Genomic DNA, 13,442 nt, shown 5'->3' with positions numbered 1-13,442 from the left:
TCCCTTTTTGCAGAGAGCTTATTGTACTGGCAAGGTATGTGAAGAATCCATTTCCTTATCATACACCAGAGATATACTGGTAGAATTTAAGGACTTTCAAACACAACAGAAGATTCTTGCAGAGGCTAGGGAGAGGGGTGGTTTGGAATTTTAGGGATTAAAGATCCAGGTGTATCCTCATCTCCCTCCCGAGTTTTTAAAAATCAGAAGAGATCTCAAAGACACAACTGCTAAACTGCGGGACTTAAGAATAAGATATCATTGGCTCCAAATGCGCAAACTGTGTGTGCAACAAGATTCAACTTTTTATACTGTCCACGACTCTGCCTCTGGTGAATTAATGCTGGCTGCCTTAAATTCCTCCCTGTCCTGCAACAAGAGGAAACAAGAGGAAAGAGCGCTCTCTGCTTACTCCAGTAAAAGCAAGATCATGGAGATCTTGAGGAAAGTGTGGATTCCTTTCAAAAATGAGGATCAGAAGTAATTTATAATAGAAGTATAACTTTCTGATAATATAGAGTGGTGGGACTGCAGTAAGCATTTGGGTATGTTCCTCCAAGGCCATGAAAGGGTGAGTTTTGTTCTCCTTCAGCCCTTAATTCTGAAGGTCTCCAAGGACTGAATTACATTATATTATTTGTAGAAAAATTTAGCTCAAAAATTAATTTTAAATATATAATGTAAAGTTAATATAATGAGCTAAGATTAACTAGTGAATCTTATAAACCTTATTATTTAATCTTTGAGAGAAGAATGAAGGAAGAAGATGAAGAAAACATGAAGGCATAATGTTTAAGTGGTACTAAGTTTGTATAATGTAAAAGATTTTGTTGGAGTTGTTAATTTTAAAATTCTTTCTTTAATAAAGAAAGAAAATGCAAAAAGAGAGAGAGACAGAGAGAGGAGAATTTTTCATAACATACAATAATATGACCTGGTTGTTTCATTTTGTGACTTCCACTTAAAACCTGAACAGTAATTATTAGATCAAAGCACAACTCTGGAATCCCTTGTAAGAGCTGCAAAATTTGCATATTAAGAACACCTTTAGGTTTCTTTAGGTTTCTGCTGTTATAGCTGTTGGCAATACCAAAATTACACTATTAAAAATTCTTATACTGCCTTAAAAATCTTCATTTACTATTAGCATGTTTAGAAATATTATGTGAACAAATCAGCATCTAATTAGCTTTTCTAGCTTTATTTTCACTATTGGTGAAACCAGGGTTGCCAGATCTACCAATATGGTGGGAGACTTACCACTGGCAACCTGCTCCTCCTGCTGCTGCCCCTTCAGGTGGTGGGACATTTTTTTTTAAGAAAAACCCCACTCTGTGATATTATGTAGTTCTAGGAATGACTGGAAACTCTATGGTTTTGCCGTATAGTTTCTGGCAATTCTAAGAGTGATGCTGGAACCCCCCTTCCCCCAATGTCCCTGCTCTCCTATCCCCAAGTGAAACTGATGGGACAATTAGCTGGGGTTGAAGATCATGGAGAAGAGTCTATAAGTATTTTTTGTTTGTCTGCAAAAGTTGACAAGTACACATTTGAATTTAGCCAGAAAAGTATACATACAGTAGCACTTCTCATGCCTGCTTCGCTTTAATAGAACCTTCATAAAAATTCCAATATTGATTGCAATTTGTTTACAGCAGGATCCCATCTTAGAATGATCAAGCCCAGAAAATCTGAAGCTAGTAAACCTATAGCCTAGTGATCTAGAAAACCTGCCAATACTTCTCTGACTAGTTGGGTAAGATGTAGTTGCTTTCAGCTAAGACAATCAAATGCACGGCATCCTGTTACTCTGATGATTAGGCACAAACCTGCCTGGAAACCATTGTGACTGTATTGCTATAGGGACAATGGAACCTCAAATATCCACCTTAGATTCTTCTCTCAAGCCATGCTATCTGTGTGCCTGTTGTCAGAGCTGAGGGAGCAGGTTAAGCATCTATTCATTAGATGGCCTCCCCTACTGTACTATCCTACTGCTCTGTTTCGCTGTATTGTATTGTTACACCATCTTACTCTATGGTCCTGCTGAACCATTCTGTTGGACTGAACATTGTAATTGGTTTTTATTGTTATGCTGTTGTGATTTTATCATTTATGTTGTGCTCCACTCTGAGCCCCTATGGGGAATGGGCAGAATATAAATAAACAAATAATAATAATAAAAGCCAAGACAGGGAATGTCTTTCCTCTTAAGGTTTGTTTGCCTGACAGTTATGCTATCCTCTTTCAGATGTCAGGCTAAAACATTTATGTTTACCCAGACTTTAAATTCAGGGGCTGTTATTTCAACATCATTTGTATAGTATGTCTGAAAACTATTAACTTCAACTTTATAGCTGTTTTTACCATAGAATTTTGTCCAAAAAAAATACAGCATCACCCCCATGTTGCCGACATAATGATGCCACTTCTAGAAGTATTTGAAGGACTGTTATATAGAGGATGGTGTGGAATTGTTTTCTGTGGCCTCAGAAGGTAGGACCAGAACCAATGGGTTGAAATTAAAAGAGTTTCCAGCTCAACATTAGGAAGAATTTCCTGACCATTAGAGCAATTCCTCAGTGAAACAGGCTTCCTCGGGAGGTGGTGGGCTCTCCTTCCTTGGAGGTTTTTAAACAGAGGCTGGATGGCCATCTGACAGCAATGAAGATCCTGTGAATTTAGGGGGAGGTGTTTGTGAGTTTCCTGCATTGTGCAGGGGGTTGGACTAGATGACCCTGAAAGTTCCTTCCAACTCTATGATTCTGATTCTATCAGTGTCCTGCTGGTGTCTCTGCCCACCCCCAGAATGCTCCCCAAATCTCCCCGCCAGCAGTCAGAAGACATCTGGTAACCATACTCTGACTGGATTTTACATGCTTGGATTGAATTAACAACTTTTGTTCTTTAATATTGTTTCATTTTCTGAATAAGTAAAATAAAAATAAATAATAGTTGTATTTCAGGTATGTTGTGAATTGTCAGTAGTATGACGAAGTGAGTTGAATCTACTATCTAGCTGTGGCCCTGAAAGTAAATGAACTGTTGTAAAACTACTTATAAAACCAACTGTATGAAATTTATAAAATGGTCTTCGGTTGGGCCTTTCTCATCTGAACTCATAGGAAATATATTAAAAAGGCCTTCTGAACCATTAAATAGGATAGTTCCTAAATAGGGTGGGGAAGGGGAATAGAGGAAGTATCCACTAGAAAATTTCTCTTCACACATTAAGCTTTTGGTTCTGCAGGCATTATTACTGTAAAATAGAGTCTAGATATTTGGGTCCCTGTACTTTTCTTGACTTGATTCTAAGCTTTTTCAGACACTCAAGACTACATCTTCCTCACAACAATGAATTGCACTTAGAGATCTAAAATTAATAGCTAATGCAAAACTAAGAAAGAGGGGTCATAGTAGATATCATATAGAGTTTGGGCATAAGAGGATATATGTGCCTGAGTATGTGAGTAAAAAGCTAGACTATGAGAACCGTTCATGAAATATTATTATTAATGATCCAAGTAGATTTAGTAACTTTTCAAGGTTGATTTCTGAACATTATACAAATGAAACACTTATCTGGGCTACAAATCCTCAGAGTAAACTGTAAATGTTACTTACCTGTAGAACATATGCTATACTCTAGGCACCAATGTCATAAGGAATCACTATAGTGTGAAATGAGTTAATGATTAAGACAGGTGCTCTAAAGTGGGAGAGCTACATATTCCGTAAAATATCCTTATTGAAACGGTGCCTTTTGTGACTGCATATGGAATGCCAGAAAGACAAATTTAATGGCTCTTGAAATACAGGCATTATGATTAATGATAAATGATTGACTTAATGCAAATTTAGAATCCTTACATTAAAGTATAGTTTCAGCAAAGGAACAAAAAAGAGGTCACCCATTCACATCTCTGTGGAAGTAGGGGTATTTCTATGTCATTCTTTAATATACACATAATTATCTGAAGTTTTTTTTTTTTGGAAGCTACAATGTGCTGTGAAAACAGAGGTGATAGACTGTGGCAGACCCTCTGCTTTGTGTGCAAAATAGGAATAGGAATGAACTGAATCACAAAACACGTTTAAACTGCCTTCCCTCCAAGCCTCAGCTTCCTCACCCTGCAGTCCACAGGCAGGGTGCCTGTGGAAGGCAAGGGAAGACAGTTTATATTACTTTCCCTTCCAGAATGAACCATGGACTGGATTAACCAGTTCATCCAATGGAAGAGTTTGTTAGAGGACTGTGGTTCATTAAAACCCTGAACCTGAACCTCCAACAAACTTGCATTTTTCCAGTTCATGCCCATCCCTAGTGAAGAAAATCGGAGGTTCAGGTCATCTCCAGTTAAAAGGATCCAGTAGTAGCTAATGTAAAATACTTTGACCTGAGTCTCTGGAAAACTGCTGCCAGTTTAAGTAGGCAATTATGACTGTGATGAACCTATAAGTTGATTCAGTATAAGGCAGTTTCATGTGTTCATTTGATCTTGGTTCTGAAGTGGAAATCATGTATTAGGAAAACTTACCCCAAAGATTCTTTCTCCTTGGACAATCAGGACAATCTTTGCCCCATCCCAAGATAAGAGGGGATGGCATTTATCTCTTAGAGTAGCAACTGCTATTGCAAATAATTAAAGTTTTCTCAGTCTGCTAATTCCTGACAACAGTATATTCATTTTTTTTCTTTTTAAACCTATACTAGTCTCTCTCTCTATGGTCACTTATACACAGCTTCTTTGTATGGACTTCAATGTGCCCCCCTCCCCCATGCTTGTCCACAGCATCATGATACTTCCAGGTTTTGTCCATCCTTCTCAAAACTGTTTTGCTATTATGTTTTTGGGGAAAATCCCATCAGTGACAAGGTAGCATCTGTGTGGACCAGGAAGCTTGGATCTTCCCAGTCCCATCCACATCAGCACTATTTCCCCTACACCAGACCCCTGCGGTGGCTATTTCCCTCAACACCACCACAACCACCACTACCACTGGAGAGCATTATTTTAATTCACATATTGTTATAGTGTCAACATGTTAAAACAATCTATCAAGTTTTTAGAATTCCTAGCTTTCATTTATTTAAAAGGAAGTATCTAGCCATTTTTGCTACAAAGATGTATCTTCCTCTTGTATCTTTGGAACAAAAGACACCAGACAAAAGCTGGTAATTAGAATCTGATAACACAAATTGTTATAACATATAGGCAGTCACTGTATATCTTTCAGCACAGGAATTACACAATCCCTGTATCAAATCCCCAACAATAACCTGGCTGCCATAGTTTGGACTGACTGAAGTTTCTGAACAGTTTTCAAAGGCAGCTTGTGTAGAACACATTACAGTAACTTAACCATGGGATATCATAGTCATATCAGCTTTTCCAAGAACAGCCATAGCTGGAATCAGCTGAGCTACTGCACACCATGGAAGAGACCTGAGCCTACAACCATAGATCAGGATATAGCAGCACCCCAAATCTCTGAACTTCAGGGGAAGTGCAACTTCCTCCATAACAAGCTGAATCCATAGTTCTTGATCAGCATCTTCATTGACAAACAAAACTTCAGTCTTGTTTGCATTGTGCTTTATATTACTAGTCCTTATCTATCCCATTACCTTCTTCAGGCACCTGTTCTGAACTACCACAGATCCAACTGACTCATTTGTAAAGGACAAATAAAACTGGATTCATATTCATATTGATGGCTGTTCATATCAATCTGGATGATCTTTCCCAGTATATAAAACACCATGAGGAACAGGATAAATAAAGGTGAAGATAAATACCGTCAGGTCAAGTGGCTGTCCCTGATTGGCATCACCTTCTCGCATTGCCCAGTCATGTAACACTACAACCACCAAAACATGGTGCTTCCCACTTCTAACCCAGCCAACTTCATTGGAAGGATACCATAGATGATGGTATCAAAAGTCGTTGAGACATCCAAGAGAATAACCAGGGATGCACTCCCTGTCTCTCTTGCAGCAAAGATGGTCAGACTCAGCATTCAAGGTTGTTTATGTTCCAAACCCAGTGCTGAATCTAGATAGAAATGGCTCTAGTTATTCCACCTTCTCCAAGGCCCTGAACCTGTATAGCCACCATTAAGGATGCCATCCAATCTCAGATGCCACTGAAAGGTGGCATTTTTAGAGAACTTTGAAGTTCTGTCTAAAAAAGATTTAGTGCTTTATTTGTTGGCTTTAATTTGCTTTACTTTACTGGATATGCATTTTTATTGACACTGCAGCCTATCCTAACTCCTCTGAGGAGGAAGTGAAAATGTCTTAAATAAATAAATACAACTTCCAGAGGAAAGGACTTTTCATGGTAACTTTCATGGTAACTGCCTGTGGCGCTGTAGCCTTTCCTAATGCATTCCAATGCCCTTTTCACCTAGAGCTTTCCATATATTATAGTGTCCAGAGACTGGCTGCATAAAATCTTATACAAGACAAAATGCAAATTGGGATACAGTAAGTTTGTCATAGTGCAAGCATCTATCATGGTCTTTTTCTTGAATTTCTGCTTGTGCAAGAAGAGCTCAAATGCAAGCAGAAATTCTGCACTGGTTCCAAGTCTGAACCTGTTTGCCAGCTCAAGGCAGATGAGGGGGCAAAGCAGCAAAAGCAACACATGCAGACCAGGATGTATTTTATCTTTCTGTCTCTTCAATCTGTTTGCAGAACATATTTTAAGGAAGGCTGGATTAGATTTAGTAGAGTGAAAATTGATGTAAGGAACATTAACAATTTAAAATATGCAGATGACACCACATTATTAGCAAGAAACAATTTAACTGAAATGATTTAACTGGAAGTGAAAGCAGAAATCGCCAAAGCAGGATTACAGCTCAACATCAAGAAGACAAAAGTAATGGCTACTGGGTAATTACACAAATTTAAAGTTGATGATGAAGAAACTGAAGTTGTTCAAGATTTTCTATTCCTTTGCTCCATCATAAACCAAAAAGCAGACTGCACTCAAGAAATCCAGAGACTGGATGGAGATTGAAACTGGAAAGGGCAGCCATGAAGGATTTAGAAAAGATTCTAAAGTAGGAAATGGTAACCATATAGACTAAGTTTATTATTTCTGTTTGGTCCTTGACTCTTTTAAACATCTTTATTATGCTGTGTGTTAATTTACTGCTCGCCCTTTACCTATAAATATGGACCGATAATTTCCATTCCACTGTATCTGAAGGACAGCGTGTGTACATGAAAGCTTATACCTTGAATAAAAGTTTGTTGGTCTTAAAACTTGGTTGGTCTTAAAGATGTCCCTGTACTCAAACTTTGTTCTGCTGTCTCAGACCAACATGGCTACTCACCTGAACTTTTGTTAAATGTTATTGTCCCATCAGAACGCTCCCAGTCAAAAAACAACTCTGCACTATTTGATGATTTTCAATTTTTAAATTTATCATTAAAATGTTTAAATAGCAAGTTTCTCTTTTCTTATAATATCCTATTTAAAATTAAATTTGAGGTTAATGATGTATATAAACATAGGTTTAACATCCTTGTTTTCAAATTTACAGTGCAATCCCAAGGAGTTATTCCATCCATTTACTTCAGTGGGCTTAAAAGGGTATAACTCCATTTAGGATTGCACTGTGAATCATCTAACACCATCTACAGTCCTTTGTCAAACACATAATGTTAAAGTCTGCTTTCTATTTAAATAATCACGGTAAAACTTATTTTTAAAGTTCATAAATATAGATCATATAGCACATATTAAAATGCTATTATTTTATCAATCCTGGGATCAGGAAGATGGCAATGTTGTTAAAGTCACTGGAATTCTGCCTTTAGCTCCAGGAGGTGTCACAATGTAAAATCACTAGAGGATCATTTACAGCAGGGGTGGTCAACGGTAGTTCTCCGGATGTTTTTTGCCTACAACTCCCATTAGCCCCAGCCAGCATGGCCAATGGCTGGGGCTGATGGGAGTTGTAGGCAAAAAACATCTGGAGAGCTACCGTTGGCCATCCCTGATCTACAGTACCTACCTGTGATGTTACATACTCCTTTTTATTCTCTGTAACTATCCAATCTCTACAATTTAATCAGGTCACATTATGAAAATTAACTTCCTAAAAACAAATAAGAACATTTCTTTCTTCATTCTAGCAAAATAAAATGCTCTGCCCATGATCTACCAGTTTTTGCTTCTGGATCTGGCCCCTTAAATTGTTTTAAAAAAGTAAAATGTGTTTCTTTTTTAGTCTGTGAATAACAGTGAAGGGGAGGTATGAGGTCTTCTTGTTTAAAAAAGTTTTAAGAATTACCAAGAGGAAGGCCAGTGGGAAAAATGTGTGTAAAATTTAAGGTTGTTTAGTTTAATAAAACATAATGTATGCATGTTTATGTGTCTGTGAATTACTTTCCACTAACACTCCTACCTCTGCTGCTTGACACAAACAATGTATCAGAGATATAAATTAAAGGCACCATAATGAGTTATGAATTTAATAAGCAGTAATATGTACTTTTCTGAAGTTAGTTAAAAGTACTGAGTTTATGCACACACACATACATACACCAAAACAGTTTGTACACATACTGTCATAAATACTATAATTTTTCAACTTAGTAATATTAATTGTTTTAGTAGTTACAATAATCTTATGCAACATTCAAATATATAAAGAAATGCCCATAAGAAACTTGATGGAAAACAGTTACTTCATCGACCTTTTTTTTTTTTTTTTTTTTAATTACTCATTTGGGCTTCAATTGAACCTTTTCTCCATTTTATCCTCACAACTATCCTGTGAGGTAAGTTAGGTTGAGAATGTATAACTAGTCCAAGTTCACCTATAATCTAACCACTGCACTGGCTCTCCAGCACTGTCTCTTCTCTTGGTGAATGACATCACCTTGATTTAAATAAATCTCCTCTGAGCACCACCATAACAGGTAGCAAGGACAGGAAGGAGCTGCAGAAAGAAGTATTAAGTTACATTCAGCGGCTCTGTCCAACAAGCAAAACAAAATATTATAATGGCTGGAGAACTGGCTGAGGGATAGAAATATGCTACTTCCTCTAACAGTGTCACAACTGCTATTTAATAGGATTCTATGCCATTAATAAAGACACAGAATACAGTGAATTCAAATGTGAAATGGTTGTTTTAATTAGGGAAGAAACAGCCATTTCCCAACAACAACAAAAAGTGATTTAAATATTGACTGGACTGAACCAATTTTCCAAAAAACAAAAAAAAACCCTACTCCCTTTCAAATCATTATCTAGATCATCAAATACAAATAACAAAACTTCAACAGATTTCCAGTGCAATAAAACAGCTGCCTTTAAATTCCCATTTTGTATGTTCAGAATAAAACAGAAGTCTGGGGGAAGGGGATTATGCTGTAAACACTAATGAAATAATTCTAAAGATATGGTTAAATCAAGATATCTGACACATTCACATCATATTAGCAACAGAAAACAAAATAATCTTATTAAGAGATGAAGTTAGTTTGAAATTACAGATATTTGCTTCCAGCACGTTTGGTATGGCAATTGTAGAGGAAGCAACTGATGATAAAAAAAATCAGCCTACCAACATATGTTATTAAACATAAATGTATAATGTTAAATCATTAACAGCTATGTTAACTGTTGAAAATTAGCTGCTTGCTTAATACATGGCTGAATTTAAATCCTATATATTCACAGAATCTCTGAAACATTTTGCTCATATTTTACTGCCTTTCTACCTGTCATTGACTGTTTATGTTTGTGATTCGCAGGCCATAACAAAGAAGTATACTGTACCTCGGCTGTCGATGGCTGTTGCCGATGGGACTGTGCTTGTTAAGGCTACAGTGGTTGTGACTGTTGCAGTGGTAAGGGAGGGGATGACAGTGGTAGGAAGCAAAATGTTGGAAACATCTGGTGAGTGGAAAAAAATATAAAATAAAATCATATCATGCAAACATAGAAGCCAGAATAACAATGATTCAATTTCTAAATACACACATGTAAAAACGTATAAATTAAAACATGCTTAACACAGACCAACAAAGGTACAGTAGTATACTTTGAAATTCTTGACATTAGATCACTCTCTCTTTTTAATGTTCAGATATCAGTAGACGGGCTATTGAACAAAACAAAACAAAGCAAGAAGACTGTTTACATGACTGACTGAGTTGGAGAGTGAATCTTTAAGTGACAAGAATCCTTTTCCTCACTGAGCCATTTTAAATGTCTCATACAGTGATAAAGCAAATACGGATGGACATGCTGTGTCAGCGTGGGAGATGAAGACAGGACACCGTCATGCTAAAATAAACACATGTGTTAAGAAGAGATGACTTATGTTAAAACACCTACTTTCAGACAGACTGTGTGAAAGAAAGCATGGGCAAATGGCTACTAACGCTAAGAGCTGCTTTATGGGCTTTGCTCGTCTTCTTCCACATTTTTTGTTTTAGATAGTCGTCTGCCAAGATCCAGAGCAGAAAACACATCAAAACTTTTACACTAGTGAACAGGAAATACTATTTGACAACTGTTGTGAGTTTGGTTTATTCAACAAAGATGAACTGTTATTAACCATAAACATTTTGTTTGGAATCGAGTGCTAGGAACTATTTCTACGAATGCTGTTAACTGTATGTGTGAACTGTGATGGAGCCTACCAATAAACAAAGACTTTACAGTTTTCTGAACTGAATATGGTACACAAGCTAAAAACACTGCTGTCTCTAACACTACTACTAAAACCCATCATAAACTTCCCTTAGCAAAGATTTTATTTTAATACATTTTTTTACAAAAATAAAAATCCAACAGCACTTAGATTTGTACTGCTAAAGAGCTCTGAAAATCAGCATTCCTTTCTCAAGGAGAGCACCACAGATAAGTTACAGGAAAACAGCTTAAAGTACCCTCAGACTCAGCTTTGATTATGAAGCATCTATGATGTATACAGTTACCATCATTCTGGAAATGGCTAATGCAAATAACTGTGACATAAGACACTGAAGCGGTCTGACTATTGAAATCAGAATCAAATAATTTATTTGCTGTTGCATAAAGTATCATCTTCTTCCAGAGAGGAAAAAGGAAATTAATTTTTTTAACATAACACATAGCACACAGTTCTGCCATTTTTAGACATACACTGTTGTTTTCTTAGTTAACATGGGAGCTACCTCCAAATTCCATAGTCACATTTGCTTCTGATAAATAACACCATACTTGCAAAAGTTGCCATTTCTTTTTCTCAGCAAACACATCTTTACAGATTTACTCTTTCATCCTTGGCATACTGGTATTTACACCTGTTCTTCACTAAGAGATATTCCCTGGCCAGCAAAATTAAAACAGGCTTTTAAAAAAATCTAATGATGCCATACTAATCAGAAGGACAGACTTTTAGCAGTATCTGGAATATAACTGCCATAACAATTAAACAGTAGACGTTGGTCCACATTGTTAATGATTGATCACGTTTTGCAAAATAACTTGTGCTTATATATATATTTTTTACATGGATTGAATTTTTTTTTTTGTAAATCACTAAACGACATAAAGAAAACCGAAAAACATATTGAACTACTTGGAATATGGCAGCCCTAGAGATTGTATGATACATAGGACTCAAGTGCATTGTCAGTTGTACTATTACACTGCCATCCCAATATCTATCACATTTCTTCTGTCACCTTTCCCTCTTTCAAGTCAATGTGCGGTTTGCAATGTACAGTAGCAGATGGATAATGCTCACAAGGGATGCTGTTCTGAGGTAGGTGTTTCAGACTCTAGCAGTGCAATCCTAAGCAGAGTCACTGTCTTCTATAGCAACTGACTACAATGCACTTAGAAGAGTATAACTGTACTTTAAATTCCACTGTCAGTGCTGCTTCACATCTTACAGCAAATATCCATGGGTTTCCACTGTGGGTCAAAACCAGTTTTGATGCCTGTGGTGTTTTTAAATCTACACATTCAGTCATTATTTTTTTAAAGTAATACATCCAGCAAAATCTAATGCCTGGCAAGTAAAGCACATCATGCTCCCATCCTCATCTCACTATGATGAAAGGCTAGTGCATGTTAAATTGGACTCTGCAGTAACTATTGGCTTCAAAAGGAGACTGCTGGCATCCTATCCACTAGCTACTCCACATTAATCACAATAGCTTTTCTTGCAGGCATAATTGTGCTAGAAGCTATTCTGAGGCCAAGTTCCAGCCTTGCATCCTTTCAGCTTCTGCCATAAGTCTTCCCGAAGTGTGTCTTAATACTACCAAGTCATGCTGTTCTAATAGGCTTATAAAAGAATGAATAATGATTTCTAGGGCTCTCTGATTTCAGTGTTTATTGGGCATGAATAAGGTGATATAGTGGTCCTTAGCATCTGGGGGAATGCTTCCAGCAAATCAACCTGATTTTAATACGCACAGAGAGTTAACAAGGTATAGCTGCAGCTGCTATCTTGGCCATGTAAAAAAAGGAAAAATGAAAAAAAAATGTTATGCTTAGTGATGAAGTCCATTGATACTATGCATAAGGAAAAGTCACTCTTGTTTCATAGGTTCTAGTATTCAATCCTTTGGACATGTACTGGCTTCTTACAAAAGTAACAAATGCATATAGCCAGGTTTTCCAAATTAAGGCCTGTTCAGAAGGGAAAAATATGCTGACAATATAATGTATAAACAAGGCATCTGAGTCCTATTTGTTAGACTTCTTAGACAGAAGCTTTTACTCAGTTATACTTATTTAAGTGCTACTGAATTAATGGGATTGGTAATCTTCAAATGGGGGCTGGAGATCCTTTTGGATTACAACTGATCTTCAGATGAGAGATCAGTTCCTATTGGCTCAACAGCTTATGTTCAGTAATGGTCATCACAAGTGCCTGCCCTTTCAGGATATTTGTAGCATTTGTGTATAACAAGGTATTGCTAGATTTAGGGTTGCCGGGTCCTCCCTGGCCACCAGTGGGGGATGGGAGGTAGATCCAGGTTGGGAAACTCCTGGAGATCTGAGGATGATGCCTAGGGTGGATATGGATGTCAGTGAAGTACAAAGCCATAGAGTCCACCCTCCAAAACATCTATTTTCTCAAGGGGAACTGATCTCTGTAATCTGGAGAGGTGCTGTATGCTGGGTTTTTCCCAGGTCCCATCCAGGCAGTGCTGTCTCTATCAATTCTCTTGGAGAAAATGGCTGCTTTGGAGGATAGACTCTCTGGCATTATGCTCCTCTGAGATCCCACTCTCCCCAAACACCACCCTTTCTAGGTTCCACCTCCAAAATCTCCAGGTATTTCCCAACTGGAGGTTGGCAGTCCTATTAATTCAAACTGACCTTACATGTAAATACAGCAGGTTTGTCAAGTCTGCTGCCATATGCAGATATAGCTGTATTACAATGTATTACAATCAAAACTCCTTA

At 37.3% G+C, this 13,442-nt stretch overlaps 1 protein-coding gene across 4 annotated transcripts in view; it reads right to left on the bottom strand.

Annotated features, from left to right (window-relative positions):
- CADM2 (cell adhesion molecule 2) overlaps positions 1 to 13,442 on the bottom strand; it is a 966,308-nt gene that overhangs the window by 119,437 nt on the left and 833,429 nt on the right. For 3 of the 4 annotated variants that reach the window (XM_060234430.1, XM_060234429.1, XM_060234431.1), the window contains one exon: positions 9,807 to 9,923. The exons of the other annotated variant lie outside the window; for it this stretch is intronic. In XM_060234430.1, coding sequence (XP_060090413.1) covers positions 9,807 to 9,923 — 117 coding nt within the window. The remainder of the gene's footprint in view (positions 1 to 9,806; positions 9,924 to 13,442) is intronic. 4 annotated transcript variants of the gene reach the window in all.

The sequence above is a fragment of the Heteronotia binoei genome, chromosome 3, assembly GCF_032191835.1.
Source record: "Heteronotia binoei isolate CCM8104 ecotype False Entrance Well chromosome 3, APGP_CSIRO_Hbin_v1, whole genome shotgun sequence".
Taxonomy (NCBI): Eukaryota; Metazoa; Chordata; class Lepidosauria; order Squamata; family Gekkonidae; genus Heteronotia; species Heteronotia binoei.
The sequence above is the reverse complement of the archived record's forward strand: the minus strand, read 5'-3'. Positions and strand labels throughout refer to the sequence as shown.